The 23,682-nt window shown below is 48.3% G+C and overlaps 1 protein-coding gene across 2 annotated transcripts; it reads right to left on the bottom strand.

Annotated features, from left to right (window-relative positions):
- Positions 1–480: 480 nt before the first annotated feature.
- Positions 481–23,682, bottom strand: TCF25 (transcription factor 25). Of its 2 annotated transcripts, XR_009758875.1 has the most exons (19): positions 23,278–23,682; positions 21,974–22,129; positions 21,247–21,321; positions 20,299–20,432; positions 19,267–19,332; positions 17,510–17,592; positions 16,043–16,173; positions 13,174–13,273; positions 11,853–11,946; positions 11,484–11,576; positions 11,049–11,154; positions 9,534–9,693; positions 4,974–5,061; positions 3,576–3,734; positions 2,966–3,056; positions 1,624–1,657; positions 1,423–1,502; positions 950–1,022; positions 631–718 (listed from the first exon to the last, which is right to left on the bottom strand). XR_009758875.1 is itself a non-coding variant. In XM_061594600.1 (18 exons), exons 1-18 carry the CDS (start codon positions 23,665–23,667, stop codon positions 554–556), a joined length of 2,244 nt encoding a protein of 747 aa, XP_061450584.1. In that variant the 5' UTR covers positions 23,668–23,682; the 3' UTR covers positions 481–553. The 2 variants fall into 2 exon arrangements, 1 of the variants encoding a protein (XP_061450584.1); XM_061594600.1 differs by lacking the exon at positions 1,624–1,657 and having other exon boundaries at positions 481–718.

The following is a 23,682-nucleotide window of genomic DNA, read 5'->3' as shown; positions in this document are numbered from 1 at the left end:
CAACAGTCTTCAACCTTTTCAAAACTGGGACGCACCTTTAACCCAAACATACACGTTTAGGGACCCATTTCTTAATTTTTTACTGTACGGTTATATGGTGGCTGTGCTGCTGCAATCCACTTTGGATCAGGCTATGACTTGGTAGGGGGTCCCAGCCCACTGGCTGAAGGCCAAGTAGCAACATGAGCCCCTGAGGAAAGGTAGGCTGCTGGTGTAGAATTAGGCACCCCCCAATTTCACACGAGGAGTCTTTGTGAAAGAAAACAAGGCTGGGGTGGGCGGGGATTGAGAATGGTGCTTGTGCCTCCCCCACCTTCTTGCTCGTAGGCAAGACAGCCTCACGCTAACAGAACCCAGGGACTCAAGAAGCCAACTGCGTGCAGCTTTCAGAGCAAAGGGGCTGCCCCACGGGCCTTTTCTGCCCTATGGAACAGGAGTGCCCTTTCTTCTGGGGTGTGTGCGAGAGGCACAGAGACGCCCTTCTCCTCTGGCTTATGACTGTTTATTGTAATGGCAAGGCAAGTTACATGGGGAGGAGGGGGCAAGTCTGGGCTTAGTCCCACTCCCCCCCATCGCCATCGGGGTTCTCATCCCGAGGAGGGTCCTGGAACTGGATATTTGCCAGCATGTCCCGCATGGCTGCCATCAGCCTGTTCACACCCTGGTTCAGATTCTGTCCTGCGCCTGGCTCCTCCTCTCCAGCACCTCTGACTTCCCCCTGGAACGCAACACAGGACAAAGAGGAGTAGCATCTGAATGTACAAAACATCTGGAGGGCACCAAGTTGGAGGAGGCTGTCTTTTGGGATACGCTCTGCTCTGCCAAAGAACACACACATGGCACCCCCACAACTGCCCTGAGTCTCCCAGAAGAGGAGAAGTGGGCACTGCACACAAGCAGCCCGGAACACCCTGCCTCACCAAGGCCAGTCCTTGCACACTCAACGTACCTGCAAGTTGAAGTTTGGCAAGAGCGAGCGAAAGAAGAGAGATAAAGTGCTTTCATTGGAGGGATGAATTGCCCTGGGAAAGAGACAGAGGAGACTCCAGTCGGCCCACAAACGCACATCACCTTCCCAAGAAGAGGCGGCGCATCATGGCCCATCAAGGGCAACGCTGAAATGAGGAAGCTGACAGGCTGGGCCACCCGCTGGACTGGTTGCAAGTAAGCAGGCAGGCAGGGCCTGCTGAGGGCAGCATGCCCCCCATTGTCCTAATGGGCCAGCCTCCACTGCCTATGTAAGCACATGTGGCCTGACAGACCCAGAGATCTGGGCCACTTCCTTAGGAAGGATGTTCTTGCTGGCTGGCGACTGTTTGTCAGCCTCCAAGCCTTCACCCCAGGCTGACACACAGGCCTGAGCCAATGCCCCATCTACTGAAGCACACAGGGGGCGGGATGGGAAGAAGAGAGAGACGGTACCTTTCTGGCCTTATGTATGAAACGATGGAGTCCGGGGGGGGCAGGGGATCGAACCCCATGATGGGCTGGGAGGTCACTTCCTTGGGAGAGGGAGGGAAACGGAATCCCGGTCAGAGCCCATCATAATGCATTCATTTAATTTCGAGCATTTGAACCCAGCTTTTCAAGAGGCTCCCAGAAAAGCTTACAGGAGAACTATACCTGTCAAGGTGGGCCTTGCCTGTGGACTTGCAATCTAAAAGACACAGAGACACAAAAAGGGGCGAGGAGAGAAGGTGCGTGTGTGTGTGTGTGTGGGGGGAAAGCAGGGAGAAGCCAACTCAGGCCCCTCTTCTCAAAGTTCAGACACTGGTCTTTTATAATGACCAGCCTGAATGGAAACAATCCGGGAGGGTGGGAAGGAGCAGCCAGACGGAGCTGGACTCTTGGCAGAGCAGGCAGGAGGCTCCCTGTGGCTCTTCTCCTCTCCTCTGCTGTAGCCTAATGGAAATGCATATAAAGCCCCAAACATGTGCGAGGCACTGTGCAAATCGTAAGCATCCCCCCACAGGCTTGCGCTCTAAAAAAATACAAGACCAAAGGAAAAGGGGACCTTGTACACGCTGGGACAGCTCTAGAGGAAACATGCAGCTGCTCTCAAGGCCATGGCAGATGCAACTCTGAGATGACTAGAGAGCAGGGCTTGGAAAAGTTATTTTTTTGAACTACAACTCCCATCAACCCCAGCCAGCATGGCCACTGGATTGGGCTGATGGGAGTTGTAGTTCAAAAAAAGTAACTTTTCCAAGCTCTGCTAGAGAGAGACTTGTTGCGGTCCTCCTTGTGGGTGGGAGGGCTCTACACAGCCATGCTCAAGACAGCCCCTCCCCAACCTCAGAACATAAGAACATAAGAAGAGCCTGCTGGATCAGGCCAGTGGCCCATCTAGTCCAGCATCCTGTTCTCACAGTGGCCAACCAGGTGCATTCACAGAGACCCCCTAGCAACTACTATGGGTCCCAGCCAGCTATTTCGTCTTTCACAGTGACCTCTTTGTGCCTCTGCTAGTGCTTCACCCTCTCCCAGATTCCTGCCCGGTTCGCCTGGAGGTGTGCCCTTCAGCAGTTCAGCCCAACGTAACACCGAGGCCCAGCGGCAATGTTGAGACACCTGCTGCAAAGATTCTCAACCTTCTCCCGGGCTTGGCTTTCTTCTGAACAGTCAAGCAGCCCAACTTAGCACTGCAACTTCCTTGGCATCAGTAAATAAGCTAAGCTGACAAGTGGCAAGGAGCGCATGTTTTGCATGCAGAAGGTCCCATGCATTTCCACTGAAAGGTGTTAGGCAAGGAAGTTCTGCGAAAAGCTCTGCTCCAGACAGACCTGTGCTGGACAGGCCACTGGCAGCTCCAGGCCAGCTACCTCCTTATGCCCAAAGAGCTGAGATAGGAGGGGGAGCAGCAAAGACCAGAACGGTCATAGGCCCTGGAGAGTGGCAACGTCAAGGCAAGGAAGGGGTACCACTAGCATAGGCATTAGATATCCCCCCCACTCAGTTATCTCACCGGAGGCAATGCTGCTGTGGCTTCCCTGATCTCTGAGAGGATCACGTGGCGATAGACATTCCTGGGGGCGTTCTGGTACCTTGCCTTTCGCCTAAGGGCCAAATGAGAGAGAAAAAGTGCCAAGGATTTCAGAGAAGTGGCTCCAACTGAAGGAGGACAGAACTTGCAATAGGCTTTCCTCAGAGCCAGCCTTCCTCACACCCTGTAAGCAGGCCTCTCCTGAACCACACTGGCACTCAGAGCTGCTCACAGATTGCCAGGACGAGGGAGCTGCGTTGTGTCATCGCAGTTAACAGTCCCGGCTAGCTCAAAAGGTCTTTTTCAGGACCCACCCCTTCCCCACTGCCCCAAGGCGAGAAGACCCATCTAAGCTGACACCAGGAACAATCCACTGCCCGGCCACGTCTCCCCCAGGCTGGCGAGCACTCTTTTCTCTCAGCATACAGCGGCTGGAGGCTGATGGCGTAGAGGACTCAGCAGAACACGGCAGGAAATGTTTGGAGTGTGGGGAAGTATTCTGCGCCCACACACACATTCACACACACCCCGGAAGATGCAATCCGTCTTGAGCAGGTGCAGAGGAAAGCAACCTGGCCTTGGCCAGACTTACTTCCGCTCAACCTCTTCCAACATTGGGTCCTTCGAGTCCACCATCCGCAACACCTCCCGCACGTTCGTTTCCAGCCAGGCCATGACAGCCGGGTCCTTCCAGAGGGAGTGGGTCCTCCCAAGGTAGAGGGCAACCAGCTGGTTCAGTGCAGGGGGAGAACTGCAGAGGAAAAGGGAGGCACCTTCTTTAAAGGGCAGGTTAAAGAGGACTTCATTACGTTAGAGGAGAACTTGCTGAGGTCCTCCCTCTGGAGCCAGGGAGGAGGCACCAAGAGGACCACCCCTCAGTTCTGCACACAAGGCAGCAAGGCTGATACAGACATTTATTTATTAGATTTTATTTAACAAAATTTGTATACCACTTGACTGTAATAGAACCTATAGGTGGCTTTGGAAAACACACATCATAAATAAGAGCCAGTCAAAAACAAGTATTTATTCAAAAGATAACTAAAACTGACAGGAAGCTAAAGATAGATTTAAACACATGTAGAGTCCACATGTCTGGATAGGCTTGCCTGAACAAAAATGTTTTAAGCAGGCGCTGAAAAGAGTGCGGCAAAGGCAGGGAGTTCCAAAGCGTAGGTGCTGCCACATGGAAACAGCCATCCCAGTGTTTTGCTTTAATGTATCTTAAAGCCTGTTTTTATGATGTTTCAGAGTGTTTTTAGTGCTTTTGTTTGCCGCCCTGGGCTCCTGCTGGGAGGAAGGGCAGGATATAAATCAAATAATAAATCAATGTATTCGAAGTGCAGAATGAGCAGTATTTAGCGCCTGACACAGTGCCAGTTCCGCAGATCGCAGCAGTCAAGTGGACACATATGGGCTAAGGCAATCCCACAAGAAACGGCAGAGCTGAGCCCCCTAATAAGGCAAGTTTGCAGCACGCAACAATGTACTGCTCTTTACTGTGCCCTTGCCCTGGGGGAAGAGGACAGAGGCATAAAGTCATCCTTATGACCATTTTACAGACAGTGACCTGCAGACAGCGACCCTCTGACTCCCTGGAGTAGTCTTGAACCAGGTACCTCCCCAGCCTCTTGACCAGAGTCTGCTCTAGAAAGCCCCTGCTGAAGCTTGTTGAAGGCATCGGAAGGAGCTTCTACTCTCCCACCAATGGCTATCGGCCCCAGAAGCTGACAACAACAGCGTCCAGTCTGACCTCATGGATAAACTGCGCTGATCTGCAACCATCTGGTTCTGATGGGTCCCTCAGCATTCTGACGTACAGGGTTTTCTGAAACAGCTTTCCCCTCACCCCAATCTTGTCAGCACTTACTACGTTCCAAAGTCTGGCACCCACAAGATTCAGCAGCTGACCCCATAAAATTCCTCACCCCACTCTTGTAGGGCTTGCACATTCCTGGGGCTGCAAAGGGCCTTTCCACAGGCTCCTCACCTTAACTGGGCATCCAGTCCAAAGACCGAGTGGGACGCTACTGTGGAGTCTGGCTGCACACTACAGCGATCCAGCAAAGGCATCAGAACTGGAAGAGGCAGAAAGACAAAGAGATCGGTGGGGAGGACCCCTTCAGCCGCCACAAATGGACCACCATCCCCATAATGGTGGCGTGGTTTTAGGGTGCTCAGAATGGGTCACAAGATTGTTTCTGCAATATGGATTTTACAGAGATTTCCCCGATAAGACAAAAGGGGAATGTAGGGTCATGTGCTTTGACTGGATTGACCGTCATGTTTTATTTATTAGATTTATATCCCGCCCTTCCTCCCAGCAGGAGCCCAGGCCCAGCAAAAGTCTCTTCATCATCCTCATTCACCAGCATTCATTCATAAACCATGATCCTGCGGTTATGCCTCTTGCTTTTGATTTATGCCTGTGGGCTGCTTCTGGAAGGGCAAGATATAATCTTAATAAATAAAATAAATATTCTTCCTACCACAGAAACAGGGTTCTGAACAAACCTGACTGTCAAGCAATAAGGTGTCATTAAAACACATCGAGTGCAAATGTTTCCTAGTCCCTAGTTATTATTTTTAAGGGGTTTTATTTTAAGTCACTGTGTCAAGGAACAGAAAGTGTGTGCCCTGTCATGGGTCAGCATTCCAAGCTGGACCCCTTTGTTTGGAGCAAGAGATATTTGTTGCTCAACCAGGGAAGACCGCTTTGGCGGCCCATTATCCCTCTGGAGACTGGGGCTGGAAGGGGGAGCTGGATGGCTCCTCCCAGGCACAAGAGTTGCAGCAGGATGAAAGGGAGGACCTGTGTGCTGCTCCCAGCTAAAGTGTGGACAAAAAAGGAGACAGCCAGTCACAGAAAATCCAGATTAAAGCAACCCTATTCCCTTCCGTGGTTTAGCAAAAAAATGCCCACCGAGCCAGCCCTGTTGACGGAATAAGCAAGACTTCGTTCACAGATGAGGGCGGCTGAGGTGGAACAAACCACTGACTGGGGCTCCCTCTCTACACCCACATGGAGCTCTCCTCTCCAGATCCTTGACCGTGATCGTGCTGGCTGGGGCTGATGGGAGCTGGTGTCCAAAACACTGTGAGGGCACCAGGTTGGCCCACACGCTTCTGTAGCCACCGCTCATTTCAGTGACTGGGATTGCAAGTCTCCTTTGAAGTGAGATCCCTGGTAGCCAAAGCATCCCCAAACAGAAAGCAGTCAAAACAAATCTCCAAGGAAGGAGATGTTGTAACTCTCCCACAGGCCTGTTTTGTTATGGGAACTATTTTTGGAATTAGGAAGCTTAACTCTTTTTTTCTCTGGGGAGTTAAAGATTGCTGATCCTCCTACGTAGCCTGACTAGGCAGCATGTCCCCTCTTAAACCTTTCCTTATTTTATTTATGCATTTAAAAGGCTTCTGGACCACTTTTACTGCCTCTCAGATGATCAAACAACAATAAAACACTAAAATGCCCAAGATTACATCCAAAATATATAAAACCACCAAAAGGCACAACAGTCCATTTAAATCTAGCATCCTGACATCCAGCATCCTGAATTAACCCTCCAGAGGCCACAGTAAAGAAGTGAACCCTTAAGGCCCTTTAAAACAGTCTCTCTTAAAAGGGGTTTGCCAAAGAACATAACAGCCGTCTCCTGGACCAGGCCAAAGGAGGCCCATCTAGTCCAGCTCATCTACTCCTGTTCTCACAGTGGCTAACCAGATGCCCATGGGAAAACACAAGCAGGACCAGAGAGCAACAGCACTGTCTCCACTTGTGATTCCAAGCCAGTGGCATTCAGAGGCATACTGCCGCCCACAGTGGAGGTAGAACACAGCCATCATGGCCAGTAGCCATTGATAACCTTATCCTCCGTGAATTTATCCAATCCTGAAATCACTAAGAATTGAGTTCCACAATTGGGAGGCCACCACAGAAAGGGCCCTGTTCTGTGTGCCCGCCAGTACATTTTTGATATATTCACTAATAGGCAAAAAACCTTGTGGTTTAAGAACATACCTTTAGCCCACAGCTATTTCTATCAAACTTTTAAAAGCAGGGAAATTGGGCGGCTATAGTGAATGCACCAGGGGAGCAGGAGACCTGATGTCCTCTCTGAGATATTGGACTGCCCTACAAATTTGTCAAAATGCAAACACCATTTGGGTTGGTCTTTCACAATCCAATCCACTTGCTGTGTAGTTTGCAAGAATTCGGTAACATGTGCCTCTGAGCAAGCTACACAGGAAGTGGATTGGACTGTGAAAGACCAACCCAAATTGTGTCATGAAATTGTATCATGGTTCAGAATGGTTACTCCGAGTTCCGACTCATAGAGAAGCTCAGAGGGTGGTAACAAGAGCTAGGGCCTTCTCAGTGGTGGCCCCCGAACTGTGGAACAGTCTTCCCGATGAGGTGCGCTTGGCACCGATGTTACTATCTTTTCGGCGCCAAGTCAAAACCTTCCTCTTTTCTAAGGCATTTTAATCTAACTTAATCTAGTTTTAACATGTGCTGTAACTGTTTTTAGTTTTCTTACTCTCTTATATTTTTGTTGTATTTTATTACTGGGATTTTATTGTATATATTTGTATTTCTTTGTTGTACACCGCCCAGAGAGCTATGCTAGTGAGACGGTATAAAAATTTAACAAATAAAATAAAATAAATAAATAAACTATAACATGGCTCTGATGCAGAGAATGGTGGGGTTTTCATCTGAGGAGGAGATAGGCCTCTGAGTGAGTGAAAAACTTTTGTTGCATTTTCAGCTGCCGCTAATTAAGAGCTGGAGAAGCAGCACCTGGTTATCTCTGTTATCTGCTGGGAGCCTGGTACTCAAGGCCATGCGGGCCTGAGAACAGCTGAGATCAGGGGGGAAGGAGGGGGCCTGCTAGGCGCGAAAAGTGAAGAAGCTTCATAGACTCATAGAATAGTAGAGTTGGAAGGGACCTGTAAGGCCATCAAGTCCAACCCCCTGCTCAATGCAGGAATACAAATCAAAGCATTCCCAACAGATGGCTGTCCAGCTGCCTCTTGAAGGCCTCCAGAGTTGGAGAGCCCACTACCTCTCTAGGTCATTGGTTCCATTGTCGTATGGCTCTAACAGTTAGGAAGTTTTTCCTGATGTCCAGTCGAAATCTGGCTTCCTGCAACTTGAGCCCATTATTCCGTGTCCTGCACTCTGGGATGACAGAGAAGAGATCCCGGCCCTCCTCTGTGCAGCAACCTTTCATGTACTTGAAGAGTGCTATCCTATCTCCCCATCAGTCTTCTCGAGGCTAAACATGCCCAGTTCTTTCAGTCTCTCCTCACAGGGCTGTTTCCAGTCCCCTGATCATCCTTGTTGCTCTCCTCTGAACCTGTGCCAGTTTGTCTGCATCCTTCTTGAAGTGCGGAGACCAGAACTGGACGCAGTATTCAAGATGAGGCCTAACCAGGGCTGAATAGAGGGGAACTAATACTTCACGTGATTTGGAAACTATACTTCTGTTAATGCACCCTAATATAGCATTTGCCTTTTTTGCAGCACACTGCTGGCTCACATTCAGCTTGTGTTCAATGACAATTCCAAGATCCTTCTCACATGTCATATTGCTGAGCCAAGTATCCCCCATCTTACTGCACTGGAAAGCCCTCTGATTTGCTAATTTACTGTGAGCTGTTGCTATGGATTTTTCTTAAGTATAGGGGATTCCATCTAGACGGGTGGTTACCTGAGTGGGGTTCCACTGCCTTCACTACCCAACTGATGCCTCTCTGAGGAGAGGTGAGATTTACAACTACCTCTTCAAGTACGTAGAATAGGCTAGTTAGTTTTGTTATTTTTGGTTGTGTTTGAACTCTCTTATATGTTTTACCTAAACCCCTGTTTCGGTGTAGATTTTAAGGAACTGTTTTGCTGCTATTAATTGTGCACTTATATTTTATTCAATAAAGCTACTTCTTAATTATCCATGTGTGTTCATTGTTGGAGGGCCATTTTGGCTCTGAACCTGGTACCTTGGCCACTGACCACAAACTACTGTGTTTTGGCTTTGCCTGGGGCTTCTGGACAAAAAGTGCCTGTTTGGCTCTTGTCCCTAGAAATCCCTGGTAGAATTATGCCTGGGCTCTGCGTTTCCCCTGACTCAGAGTGGTTGTTCAGGTTAAGGGGTGGTGGCAGCCTTCCTCCTACCTTGCAGGGTTGGTGTTGGTTTGCACAGCCTTGGAAGGGGGATCAGGTGGACAGGATCAATTACCCTAGGTGGGGAAATGGGTCCAAAACATGCACCTGGCAGGGTGGCGTAGGGCATGACATATACAACACTTTTAGTAGTCAAAACACTTCCCAATATTTGCCCTGGTTGTTCTCCCAAGAGCAATGACATGGGCCACTGATACTAATGTGCCCTAACCCTCCCACAGTGAGAATGACTTAAGGTGTCCAGATCCAAGTCTCTACTCAGTGGCCACCTCTGGCTCTCTTTGACCTCCTACCCTCCCACCTGCTGCCGTTGGCCCTGCATCTTTACACCCACCTTGGAACGTTTAACACAGCTGGACTCACCGTTTGGGAACATGATCAGCGACTGCTGAATGAGGGTGGCAGCTCTTTCATGGGCTTGGCTGAGCTCTGCTTCCGGGAGATCCTCTTGCTGGCTCAGAAAGAAATAGGCCAGAGGGACCGAGAAGGCAAAGTTTGGGAGCTGCGACAGGTTCCGATGACTCTAAGGAGACAGGCCAGGGGGGGAGATGAAAGGGAGAAAAACCAAGTAAAAATCCCGTTCACAGCTCAGCTGATTCTTCGCCTTGTTTTTCAGGGGAATTCTCAGAGCTTGTGACTTTGGAGGGTTTGGAAACATCCAGGCAGCAAGCAGATGATCAGAAATGGGAAGCTGGGAAGGTCTTCCAGTAGATAACCAAAGGAGCTTCAAACACTTTAGCTCAGGGGTAGGGCACCGGCTTTGCACACAGAACTCCTCAGGTTCAATCCCCACCATCGCCAGTTGAAAAACAAAAAACGGGGAGCATGTAATGGGACCTCTCTCTGCTTGGAACCATGGAGACCGGCTGGTGCTGCTGATCAGAGCAGGGAGTACTGGGCCAGATGGAGCAGGGGTCTGACTCTGCGCGTAAGGCAGCTTCCCATGTTCAGATGTTCACTCGTGTTCTTCACCAAGACATTAATTTAATAGCTATTTAAAAAATTTAGCCACCTTGACCCTTGAACCTGATGGCCTCATTCCTTCATGGGCAACTTTTCGAGGTCACGTATCAGGGCGAGTGTGGCAAGAGGCAAAAGTGGGCAGGGCAACAAATGTGGCAGCTCTCACCATTGTACAGGGGGCTGCATTCCAGCCATGCCAACGTCCAAGGTTTCTACACTCCCACCCACCCATCCATCCATCCAAGCGGCATTAGCACAGTTAAGGGCACATCCCAGCCTGGCAACCTCAAGAACAGGGCCAGTCAGAGATGGGGCCTGGGGGAGTCCTAAGGGCCAGACAGAGATGTCTGGAGGGCCATATTCATCCTCTGGGCTCTCAGCCCTAACACAAATGCAGATCTCCAGTGGAGATTTGGTCAGCACCCTCCCTACTGACTCTTGAAGAACTTTTTACGCCGAGAGGCTTTTGCAGCTGTGAACTTTTATTTTTGGTTAGCCAGTCACCTTAATGAGGGTTTTTATTTTTTATTTTTTAAATGCTGTTTTGTTTTAACATTGTACACTACCCTGATATTTTATGATATGGTGGTATAGAAACACTTTTATCAATAAAGAAATTGAAAATTTCAGAGATGAACAGCCCCCAGCCCAAATAAAAAGATTTTGACAATGCTTAAGATAGTTGCCCAGAAGTGGGCTGTGGAGTCCCCAGAGAGATCGGAAGCTCAACAGGCTGTAGCCAGAGTGACCTAAACCTAATTCTTTAATGGAGGTTGGACGGGGGAGAGAATAAGAAAGGCTTTTGACCTTTCGTCAACTCAGCAGCACCGACACGGCTGCAGACCCAGGAAGCTGGGCTCTTTGATTCTTAGTGCAGCTCCTGCTGGGGCCACCCACCAAAAACCAACAACTCACCTCCCACTCCTGGAACATGCGTGTCAAGAAGGTGTATTCCTTAGCTCGAAGTGACAGCAAATCAATGATCAGCAGTGTGCACAGCGGGTCATTATCTGGATCAAGGCTTTGGAGACGGGAGTGGAATGTGGGGGTGGAAGATTAAAAAAAGGGGGAGACTATTACAAAACCAATGAAAGAAAGCACCTTTGTCTCAAATCACTTACACTTCTCTGTGTCTACACGCAAGATCACTGGATGGGAATTAACTGCTCCCTTAAGAACTTTAGCCATGCAGTTAAGGGCTCAGGATATAAAATACACACATACACATCTGCCCAGAGAAGAAGGTGGACAGGGGTGTGCTGGTCTGTCCTCCCAGTCTGGCTCTGTGCTATACTGAGCCTAAAAGACAAACAAGAGGCCTAAACCAGCTTCACAGCAGCCAGCAGTTACCTCAAGATAAGTTTGCAGAATTCCAAGGCAGTGCGAAGACAACCTCTCCTCTCAAGGAAAATCATATGCTTGAAGAGAGCCAGAAAGAAAGCTCTGAGAGGGACAGCAAAGAAAAAGGAAAGACTCGCTGTTAATATTATACACACCCACACACCCCAGCACAGACGAAGAGTGGCTCTCCTGTAACACAGTCTGGAGGTGGATGGGGGCACACAGCCCCAGGCAGATTCGGAGGCTTGAGCAGCTGTGAAGGGCAGCACAAGAGGGCTGAACTCCTTTCCTGGTTTGTGCAAGGAAGTCATCCTTCCGTAGTGTGAGATCCTCAGTGACCAAACAAACTCATATTCAACACTGAGAAAGGGTTTCTACCTGTTCTCCGGCCTCCGGTAATCCAGCCTGCAGGTCCCATTGGTGAGGCTGAACATTGGGTGGAAGGCACACTCCAGGGTGTAGAGGGCTCTTTCTGCAAGAGAGGCACCAGAGCCGCGTTCTGTAGCCTTTGATGTACTAATCGTACGTCCCAACAAAATTGTCTGCCCAAAAAGCACCCAAGGCGCTGTATCAAATCTGAATACTTCAAGCCCTCCTCCTGCCTGCTACCTAATAACTGGTGGAGGGGCCTTCTCTATGCCCTGCCTTTCGGGGAAGCAGCCCAGCTAGCTGTGAGAAGAGGGGGGGCTCCAGCAGCGGCCACACACAAACCGTGGAATACCTTGCCCCACGAAATTCGGATGGCCCCATATTTAACCATCTTCTGTCAGCTAAAAAAAAGTAGACTTGTTCTGCCTGCCTGCATGGTATTTTATTTGAAATTGTGGTTTTATGATGACAACATGATTTTAGCTGTTGTAAAGCTGTCTGAGTGATGCACATGCGCTAAAAGAGTGGAGCAGAAATTCTGATATAAACTATGAAATACAGATTTAATAAAACACAGTAAAGCAAACAAGCCAATTGTCTTGGTTCTTGCTGCTGCAGGTGCCTTGCGAAGGTTGTAGCAAAAAGGTCAGACAGAGGTAGCCACAGAAGAGCAGTCCCAGTCTGGTCCCAGGAAATGGGGATAGCTTGTCTCCTGTAGCCCTGGAGCAGCGGTGGCAATATGGTGCTCTCTGGATGTTGCAGGCTACAGCTCCCATCATCACTGGCCATTGGCCATGCTGACTGGGACTGCCAGGAACTGGTGATCAACAACATCTGGAAAGCACCATGTTGGTTACCCTTTTCCTACAGGCAAAACACACCACTCTTCTACAGAGTTCTTTTTTTGTTGTAGTTAAAATATTTCTGTCCTGCCTCTCAGTCAAAGACTCTTGCATCAGCATTAACCCAGATTCCACTAAGCAACAGAAAAGATTAAAAAGGTCTTCTATAGTTCTGTAAATGTAGTCACACTGAGAACCTGATGAACTGACCGTGCAGGGAACTTCAAAGACAAGATGCTACAACTGAAAAGGCCCTGTTACCATCTATGACTGACTCTAGAGAGGAGGTGAGAGGTGCTTCCTAATCTATAGAACAGTTGCCTCCTAATGGATGGAGGGAGTGCTCTGGACTACTAGGCAAGGCTCCTGCAGTCACCTCTTCTGGAAGGCAGGGCCCTCTTTCGAACACATCCATCCCTACTAGCCTCCCTCCTCCCATAACTCTCGGAACAGCTCAAGCAACCAACAAGGTGCCCTCAGAGTCTTACCAACAAGGTCTCTGGCCATCTCCTGGTCTTCCTGCATCCGGCAGACGTCACTGAGCTGTAAGAGCGAGTCCACGTGGGAAGGGTTCATCTGGAGCAAAAGCTGCAAACCAACAGACAGAGCAGGCAAGTGTTTTGAAATCTGCAGCATGGTCATTTCCCTATGTTCATATTTTACTAATCCAGAGAAGGACAGGCTATGCAACAGCAAGCTATGCAACACATTCGTTACAAAAGGAAGCATTTGTTTGCTAGTCATAAATCATCCTGATCTCCATGAACTGTGAATATATGTATGCATATATATTATGAAAAAAGGTTACTCCAAGACTGGAAAAATCAAGGAATGGAGTATTTTAAAAGTAGTGTAGTAAGTGAAATTGGGATGGGCTCACTGATCTCAAGAGCTGATCAGCTAGGACCTGCATAGGAAAATGGACCTAACATCAGAGAGATCTCAGGGAACAGACCCTGAATCTGATCAGCCAGCCTGATTTATCACCACCACAGTGTACTTAGGAGACAAATGATTTCAGAACTTGTTCGGCTGTGAGGTAGTGACCAAGTGGCAACTCTGCTGTCCAAGACTGCTGATCTGAGGCTCTTGGAGTCATGCTAGGATAGCTACATCCTGACAAGCCAAGTGGTCAACAAGGGCCTTGAAGGAAGTTGGGAAATAATGGGACCACCTGGCTCCAGCTGTGAGCTTCCCTGAGGTATCTGTCTGGCCACTCACGGGCAACAGAATGCTGAGCTCAGCAGACATAGTCAGTGGGTCTATGACCCACAGTGCCAAGGCATACATTGCAACAACTGAGGGCATCTGAATTTGCCAAGCTGCAGCTTCCAACTGCCTCCAGTTTTCACCAAGCCAAAGATACCCATCAAGCATAGATTCTGTGCCTGGGCAGTGAGAGAAAGGAGGGCAAAGTGTGAGTCTTTCCTGGACAAAGGCTCTTCTATTTGAAAAAACAGAACACTGAATTTTCAAAGAGCCATGTTTGCTCTCATCAGGAAAGGGAGGGGGGGAGGGCTGGGGGGCTCACCAAGCGCAATTCCTGATTATGCTAATATTAGGCCAAGAACAATTTTGCTATGTGTGTGTCATCAAAGTTGTTGCCCAATTTAACTTGCTTGGATATGCTCAATAAAAGCCTGAAAGCCATGCCTGTTCTGCTAAAGTACCAAGATAAATTAGGCATCCCTTCTTCAAAGCTGGAAAAAGTTTAAAAATAGCACAGCTGCTTATTCAAATCTTGCTCACTGAAAGCACGGGAGTGCTCTTTCCTCACCCCCACCAGGCAGAAAACCAAGGCAGGAGAGGTGTCCTCAGCCAGGGGCTTGCTCTCTAGAAGGGTCTGTTCAGGTCAACAACAAGAAGGGCTGCAAGTCCGATGTGGAACTCAAGTACTTTTATGATAAGAAGGGCAGCCTCTGTGCCACAGCAGAATCTTGTTCCATGGAGTTCTCCACGGAACAGATCACAGTGTGTACAAGAAAAATTCCATCCCAAACCCAAAAGTAATTTTTGGATTCTCAGAAAGGGAGCAAGAGGAAGAACTCCCCGCCACCATCTCACGAAATGCATAATCAGCCTATAGAACTCACCGCATCAAGATGTTGTGATACTACCCATAGAAACAGCTTTTGAAAAAGGACTAGATGAAAAACAGGGTGTGTGTGTGAGTGGGGAAGCATCAGTAGCTAACTGCCAAGTACCTTCAAGATTCTAAACGTGGTAGCAAATAATGCCAAGGTTGCCCTTAGCCACCGTACCCTTCAGTCCAAATCTTACAAGCCTAGGCAAACATTGTGCATAAGATTTGGGCAGAAGAATGCCTCACTGTTTTGTATGGTGAAGGATGACTAGGGCCCAGAACACAACAAGGCCTTTGGTCATAGATCTTCATGCAACAACACATTTCTTGTTCTCCACACTTAAGGGTCAAACTAGATGAGATATTGGTCATGCAGTTTGTCCTGGTGCATTTGAGCTTTTTTTTTTTTTATAAAACAAATATCCAGCATGGGACCAAGACAGAGTGGGGCTGTGGTACAGGTGCAGAGAGCCTTTTCAACCCTTTGTTCCCATCACAGGCATGACCAGAATCCCCCGCCCACCCATGCTTCCTGCTCGCCAATGGGGAACTCCAATGGCAGCATTCCTCCCATTGCAAGCAGCAGGTTGGGCAGGGGGAGGAGGAGTTTCAGTCATGACCGCAGCAGGGGCAAGGGGTTACAATCTGATTAGGCTCCCCACTCATAGGCTATTTATTTAAAAAATACAAAACTCAAGCAGACTAGGGCAAACTGTGTTAGGAACATAAGAAACCACCTTATAGTGAGTCAGATCATTGCTTCATCTAGTATTGTCTTCACTGACAGGCAGCAGCTCTCCCGAGTTTCTGGCAAGTTCTCTCCCAGCCCTACCTAGAGATGCTATTAGGGACTGAACTGGGACCTTCTGCATAAAAAGCAGATGCTCTGCCCACTGAACTACCAACAGCACATCAAGTTTGGCCCCACAACATTGCACTTCTTGCTGGTATCGGCAGCCACCACTTTTCCCAGGAGCTGCCCACCTCTGACCGCCACAGTGTTAGGATAGCCCATTGTTATGCCCTGCTTGTGCACCTCCCGAGGTATCTCACTGGCTACGGCCAGTCCTGGGTCAGGACAATTCCACAGACACCACGCTGAGCTGGCAGGACCCTTACTCTGACCCAGGAGAGTCATTCTTGCAAGATGTTCAATATACACGATGGCCTGTTTATAGAAACTAACTAGGAGACTGATTCAGAGACAAAGTTACTGGCAAGAGCAACAGCAGCTGCAGGTATCACTCTGGGGCCTTGCCTCACTGAGGACCTACCACAAGATTGTTTGGATCCATGGACTCCACAGCATCCAAGAACTTGAACTGCACTTGCTGATATTCTCGATGGTGCTCGAAGGCAAAGTGCTGAAGCCCTCGCTTTGTCTCTAGCAGTGCCATGGAGATGCCTAGGCAGAATTGGGGGGGGAGGGATAGAGGAAAGAAAAAGAGCTGTTAATGCCAAAAGGGGCAGGTGCTCATTCCCTGTCAGAGATGCTCCAAATGCTTTGCCAGCTAAAACCTCAAAAGCAAAGCCTGTGCAAACACCATTTATCCTGGGGTGGGGAGCACCAGAGTTTGGAGACAAAATGCTGCTCTGAGACCTGGGCAGCTCATCCCCCATCTCCATCTTCTAGCTTCGGCCCACCAGTCCCATTAGTTAACAGATTAATTACCACCCCTCAACAAGAGATATCAGGGTGGTTTACAGCATAAAAACAAACAATATATGACAATACTTTAATTAATATGGAAACCACACAAAATTTAAAGCAATTATAATAAGAAGAAATAAAACACGAAATCTTAGATACAACCAGGGCCAGCAACAGGCATGCCTGCACCCATGGTACCTGTCCGCACCTACTTCTCCTGCTGCAGTCAATGTTGGCTGCGCTGCACGTGCATGCCTACCATCAACCAAGATGGTGGCAGAGGCATCAGCCCCTTAGGGAATCCACCTCAACAGGAGAGGTAGGTGGGGTGTGCAGGCGGGCGGCGCAAGACTGCACGGTTGGGGTGTGTGTGCGCCTGGAAGCTCCCTCTCTGTGATCCGTGGCAGGGTCGGGTGCCGACGCTGCCACGGATTGTGGAACAGGAGCACTACCCACCCACCCTAAGGAGGGGCCCTCTGGTGCCGGCCCTGGATATAATTGTAAAACACAGCCCTGGGCTCCTGCTGGAAGAAAGGGTGGGGTATAAATAAAATAATAAATAAATATATAACAGCAACAACCTAAGAAATAAGGGCAGGGAAAATCAGGTGAAGGGTACATAAAATACAACAATAATATACAAGTCCATAATCTATTCTCTCTACAAAAGTAGTGCTTAATTTCTCGCTCCGGTCCTCACAGAAAATGACAGATCATCCCAGCTCTCACCTGGGAGCTTTCCTTCCCTCTCCCAGTCTCTCACCCGGGGAGATCTCCACCTTGCCTTTCTCTTACTCCTACCTTCACCAAAAAGATTATAGTTCCTTGAGAAACCAAATCTTGAAAGAAGTATACTACTGTGAAAACGATAAAGACTTCACTTGCACTGTTTACTTCCCACACTAATTCTGGACTTCACATGATGTAATATACATACAGCGCCTAGCTAAGGAAACTTGTTCCCTCCCAAACTTAACTAGTTCTGTTAGTTATTTTGCCCAGTCAAGGATTCTTGCTTTCTTCAGGCTTAAAAACAATTTCAGCCAGCAGGCGTGCCACAATGCCCTAGGGAAACGGGGAAGCCTCTCACCTGTTTTGCTATGGCGTGGCCAAGTGTTCTTGGGCACCGTCAGCCACGTGCTGCGCACATACTGGCGCTGCCTCTGCCGTGGCCTGCAGAAGAAATGGAGCTTGGAGACTGAATAAAAGACCAATGAACACTACAAGGCTCTCCAGAGACAGGCAGAGACTCAAGCAAAATAAAGTTTGAATTTGGCTGAAGACACTACAGTAAATCACTTTTGGCATTTATTTTCTTATTTATATTGTTTTAAATTTTTAAATTGTGTTTTAAATTGTTTTTTTAAAAGATGTATTTTAAATTGTATTTGTTTTTAGTTACTGTAAACCGCCCAGAGAGCTTTGGCTATGGGGCGGTACACAAGTATAATAAATAAATAAATAAATTTATGCAATAGTTATAGCCCATCCTTTATTGCAAGTGATCTCAGGATGAGCCACATTCCAATAAAAATGCAAACACAAAGTTTTAAACAATGTACACACACACACACGCACCACGAAAACAAAACAGAAATGCATTCAATCTGCTCCCTATAAAGAAAACCTGATGACTCAGCATCTCGTCTTAAAAGAAGGGTGGGAAACTTCAGGCCCAGCAGGCAAAATGTGCCCCTGCAGATCTGTCTGGCCCTTGGGACATATCAGGCCCTGCTGTGCACCCTCAGCCTGCTTTCACCTGACTGGAATGTGTGCTTGAACTGTGATCATGCCTCCTGTTTTCTTCCATAGAGACTCAGTGTGTCCATCCGTCCATTCACACTTGAGAAGTGCTTTACCATTAAAGATCTTTGCCACATGGCTGACCTGCCCCGGCTTCCTCCTGTGGTTACCTCCTTGTAGATAATAAATGCAATCTGGTATCTCAGAATTAGGAAGGTCTAATACCCCCGCCTCTTTTCCTCCCCATAACTAGACAACCATTTTCTTTTTCAGTAGATGTGTATGTTTGAAGCTTCCCCAAACTGGTGCCCTCCAGATGTTTTAGACTACAACCCCCATGAGCCCCAACCAGTATAGGTGTGCTGGCTGGGGCTGATGGGAATTGTAATCTGAAAGAAGGTACCAGGTTGACCAAGGTTGTTTTATTCTTTGCTGCGCTCTGCTTGTAGTTGCAACAACAAACCTGAGAAAGTCACAGGTAGTGCCACAGTAAATTCACCCTAAGAATTGACACTTGGGGGATAGTGGGGGAGAAGGTCAACAGGACAGGCCTTTAGGACAGCAGCACATAGCTGAATGGAGCCCACCAGACCTGGGAACGCAGCTCCTACATCTTTGTCCTGAACTGCTTCCATGCCCTGAGCTTGCCTGAGGAAATTCTGGGCTGCATCCTGCACTTGGAAGAGTGGCACAATCAAGGTTCAAAGCCACCAGTGTCTCCTCCTTCCAACCCCATCCAAATGACCTACAAGTACTCATCTACATCCAGGCCTCTCATGCTGACAGGCTGGACTTGGACTGGTAGGTTAGATGAGCACAAAGAGTGGAAAACCGGCCCTCCCTCAAGGGAGACACTGGCGCTTGAGAAGGCTCCACTTCCCTCGCCTTCAGCACTTTGTGACTTCTAAGACCTCCATAATATCGCTAGTCTCAGAGACAGGCTAAAAGTGGAGTGCTGAGTAAGAGGCTTTCAGAGCTTTTTAGCCTACACGGTTTCGGGTTTGAGCAAAAAGTGTGTGCGTTTATAGGACAACTGGCAGATGCTTTGGTTTCCCACATGACCCAATTAAGCACATGCTTCATGTTTTTATAGCTTGAACTTACCTCTGATCGCCAAGAACTGCTCGGACCCCAAAATATCTCTTCAGCTCAGTTTCTGGATTCAGGTTTCTGGAAAATTTGTAACATAAATCCATACCATTATTTATTAATTACACTTTATTATTTGTACAATACTGTCAATGCGCTTTACAAAGAACAAGAGGACAGGTCCTCGCAGCGAGGAGCTTACAATCTAAAATTCAACAAGATGTGGGGAAACACTTCTGCTTTCAGGTCCTGCTTGCGGGCTTCCCATTTGGGCATCTGGCTGGCCACTGTGAGAACAGGATGCTGGACTAGGTGGGCCCCCACTGGCCTGATCCAGCCTCAGGACTCTTCTTATGTTAAAAGCAGCAGGAGAAGAAGGAGGGGGAGATGGAGGCAGAAGTAGCCAGGGGACAAATACCCATTTGCTCCAGTTTCCTTAAGCTTTGCTATAGTAAGGCAGGGATAGGGGAGTGGTGGGGGCCCTCCAGATGCTGTTGGATTCCAACTCCCATCAACTGCAACCAGGATAGCCAGGGATCATAGATTGGGGGGGGCTGAGTCCAGCAACACCTGGAGGGCAGCCACAGGTTGTCCCATACCTTTTTTAAAAAATATATATAATGTATTTTTCATTTTTATTAGTTTTTTATTTAACCTGCACAGCACACGGAACACAGGCAGTCATGACTATATAAAACTGGGACATTTTAGAGAGCTAAGGGACTTCTGTGGATGGTGCAAAGATGCAAAACAGATTGAAAAGGATACAACACAAGCTGCAACAGCACTCTCTAAAGCAGCGGTGGGCAACCTGTGGCTCCCAATATGTTGTTGGGCTACAACTCTCATCAGCCCCAGCTGTTGGGAATTATAGTCCAACAACATCTGGAGGGCTACAGGTTAGCCTACCTTAATTCCAAAGCAAATGTATTCTGGTGCAAGAATCCTGGTTCCTACTACAAGCCAAATACTTTATTTGATTAACTCACCCTCAATCTAAAGTGACCCCAGACTAGGAAAACACCGAAAAGAGACTCAGAATCTTACCTGTGCTCTATGTAGAGCAAAGGCCGATTGTCTGTGACTACTCTGCTCTGGCTTTGGCAAGATGGTCCATTGGAGTTCTCAATCCTCACCAGGATGCTCTCAATGTCTTCTGCATTGTCTTCATCACCAGGGCACTGTGCAGAAACACTAAAGCTAGCAAAGAAAGCTCCAACCTTAAGAACATAAGAAGAGCCTGCTGGATCAGGCCAGTGGCCCATCTAGTCCAGCATCCTGTTCTCACAGTGGCCAACCAGGTGCCTGGGGAAAGCCCGCAAGCAGGACCCGAGTGCAAGAACACTCTCCCCTCCTGAGGCTTCTGGCAACTGGTTTTCAGAAGCATACTGCCTCTGACTAGGGTGGCAGAGCACAACCTTCTCAGTCCATAGTAAAGGAGCACTCAGTGATGTCCTGCACATGTCCAGACTTACTGCTCTAGCTTGTCCTTGCACAAGTCTCACTCCCCTCCACACATACAAAGTGTGTGTATCTATCACTACATCTAGTCTTGGTGAATGGATTATTAAATTGGACTGGACTATGGAACTGGAGGTAGCATGCTTCTTAATACCAGTTGCTGGAAACCGCAGGAGGGGAGAGCGCTCTTGCATTCAGGTCCTCCCTGCGGGCTTCCCACTGGGGCATCTGATTGGCCACTGTGAGAACAGGATGCTGGACTAGATGAGTCACTGGCCTAGTCCAGCAGGCTCTTCTTATTTTCTTATGAATGGAAAATCAGCTTTTGCCTGTGTGGAACAAAATTTCCATGGAGGCAACATCACATTTTAAAGAGCAAATCCTGCACAAGACTGAATAAATATTTCAAAGGTGGCAAGGTGACCGGGAGTGTGGGATTTATCCAGCCCTGTCCTATCCTTCTCACATGCATTAGCCAGCTCCACTTGGCACCTCCCTCCTGGAGCTAAACCCACAGACCTGGTGCAAATTTACCTGAGATTCACCAGATGCATTCTTCTTATTCTTTTTTTTCTTTTTTTTCTTTCGTGATTTGTTATTTGAACTAGGCTTTTAAAATAAAAGTGAATGGCACCATTAAGGCATATGTATTGCAGTATCAAGTCAGAAGTACAAATGCAAATAGAGGACCTAGTCCTGAGAAAGGCATAAACGTTACTTTATAAATTATTTTCATTGGTTTATCTCTTGATCCACGCATTCTAATACATCAGACATATTTGCATGGTGGTTATTCTACAGATTAGATGCAATCATGTAGTACAACTGACTCCTGAAGTTCTGATTTGCCAGGAGTTTAAGCCAGAGCAGCCTTCCTATCCAGGAAGCAGACTGCACAGCTAGACATATATTATGTATGAGAGTGTCCCAAGAAAGACTCCCTGCTTTTTCCAGGGATACTCCTGGGGAACTCATCACTCTTTTGCAGTACAGTACGGCCCCGCTTTACAGCGCTTCGCTTTACAGCGTTCCACTAATGCAACGGTTGTCAATTACAGAAAGGCCCCGCTCTTGCAGCGCTTGTTCCACTTTTACGGTGTTTTTTTGCTGTCGGGCAACATTTTGGTCAATGTTAGTCAATGGGTTCCGCTTTACAGCGGTTTTCACTTTACAGCGGGGGGCCGGAACATAACCCGCTGTATGAGTGGGGCCCTACTGTGTCCCATTACATTACTATCCAAGCTGCCTACAGGGTACTTGCCATCTGGTCCAGTTGCTCTGTCTCCTCTCTCTCTCTCCGCCAATCTCTTTCTAGACCTCCCAGTTCCACTTCTCCTTTGTTCCCTTTGTCACCCTCATTCTGCCGCCTCGAATCCTCTTTGGATGCTACATCATCATCTGGTTCTTCGTTGGTTATCTGTGCAGGTAAAAATAGTTAAATAAACAGGACCTATTCTCAAATCATTTTCTGAAACTGAAGTAGAGGCTGTGCTTGCTCCATTTTGGGTGGTAGCAGAATGATGCAGAGATATGATGGATTCACTGACCCTCTGAAGGGTAAAGGCTACAGCCTGCTGATAAACAGTTCATGCTTTGCACGTAGAAAATCACAAGTCCACTCTCCAGTTAAGCACACTTTAGAAAGCAGGGCTAGGAAAGATCTCCAGTTTGAGACTTTGGAAAGCCACTGTGACCACAGACTAGATGGACCAACTCAATATAAGGTAGCTTTGTGGGTATATAGAAGGGGGGAGGGGGAAAGATGAATTGCCTCCCATTTTTTTTCTTGCTCTCATCATACTACGACACAGGATCATCCAGTAAAGTTGACTGGCAGTACTGAAGGGAAAGTGCACTTTTTTTTAAAAAAATCTTTAATACAGTTTTTATATCTCTTGAGTGTAAAGACCTCTAAGCAGTTTACAAAAAATATTAAAATTACCAATAAAACAGTTAAAAACAAATAATTAAAAACATACTTTAAACAATTAAAACAGCTACTAACTAAAAAAATTAAAACAGATCAATATCTATGGGCCTGGATAGACTTTCTCATAGGAAGCTCCCTTATACTGAGTCAGAAAATTGGTCCATCTAGCTCAGTAATGTCTACACTGACATGCAGTGGCTCTCCAGGGCTTCAGGCAGGATTTTCTTCCAGCCCTACCTGGAGATGCTGGGAATTGAACTTGGGACCTTCTGCATACAAAGCAGATGCTCTACTGCTGAGCTATGGGCCTTCCCCAAGAGAATAGCATAATTAATTTCCTACCCCAGAAAATGTGCCAACAGGTCAGCTGGCTTTAAGAAGCTTAGACAAATTCACAGCAAAGGGCAGCTCTATCAACTGCTGCTAGCCATGACAGTGATGCGGCACTTCCAAGAGGTGCCATCGCGCCCTGCTTTTGGGCTTCCTAGAAACATCTGGCTGGCCACCGTGGGGGTAAAGAAGGACGTTGGAGGAGGAGGTGGCGGGCCTTTTCCCTCCCTCCTGGGTCCTTAAGGCAAACCTCCTCCCGCCGCAGCGCCACTTGCAAGGGGGGCGCCAGCCCGGCTGACCCTCACCAGCTCGAAGAGGTTGGTGACCCGCCCCACCGGCTCCTGCCGGGGCCGCCTCCGCCTCCTGCTGATGCCTCCAGTCCCCGGCAGCGAAGGTGACGCCTCGCCTCCTCCCACTCCTTCTTCTTCTTCTTCTCCGCCCTCCTCCTCCTCCTCCTCCTCCTCCTCGCCGCCATCGAGCCCCCCCAGCAGCGACTGCCCCTTCGACTCCCCCCTCAGTCGCCTCAAGGCCCGTCGCGACATAATGGAGCTGTAGCAGCCCGAGCAAGAGACGCCGACGGACCGGAAGCCGGTGAGGACCCGAAAGAGAGCAGAAGAAGGGGGAGAAATGCGCTTCTCGGTTGCGCGCATGCGCCTCTGCCGGAGAGGGCTTCTCCGAGCTGACGCTCTACGCATGCCCAGCTTGCCTAA

This window comes from Rhineura floridana, chromosome 13 (genome assembly GCF_030035675.1).
Source record: "Rhineura floridana isolate rRhiFlo1 chromosome 13, rRhiFlo1.hap2, whole genome shotgun sequence".
In the NCBI taxonomy this organism is placed as follows: domain Eukaryota; kingdom Metazoa; phylum Chordata; class Lepidosauria; order Squamata; family Rhineuridae; genus Rhineura; species Rhineura floridana.
Note: the sequence above shows the minus strand (reverse complement) of the source record. Positions and strands in the feature narration are given on the sequence as shown.

What these genes read in the sequence shown, in the direction of transcription:
- TCF25 (XM_061594600.1), bottom strand. Translation starts at nt 23,667, where the DNA reads ATGCGTAGAGCGTCAGCTCGGAGAAGCCCTCTCCGGCAGAGGCGCATG. An exon ending in TGGATCCAAACAATCTTGTG is followed by an intron (nt 13,274 to 16,042) that starts GTAGGTCCTCAG and finishes GTTGGTTTGCAG; the next exon opens with CTTTTGCTCCAGATGAACCC. An exon ending in TTCTGCAAACTTATCTTGAG is followed by an intron (nt 11,155 to 11,483) that starts GTAACTGCTGGC and finishes CCGTCTCCAAAG; the next exon opens with CCTTGATCCAGATAATGACC.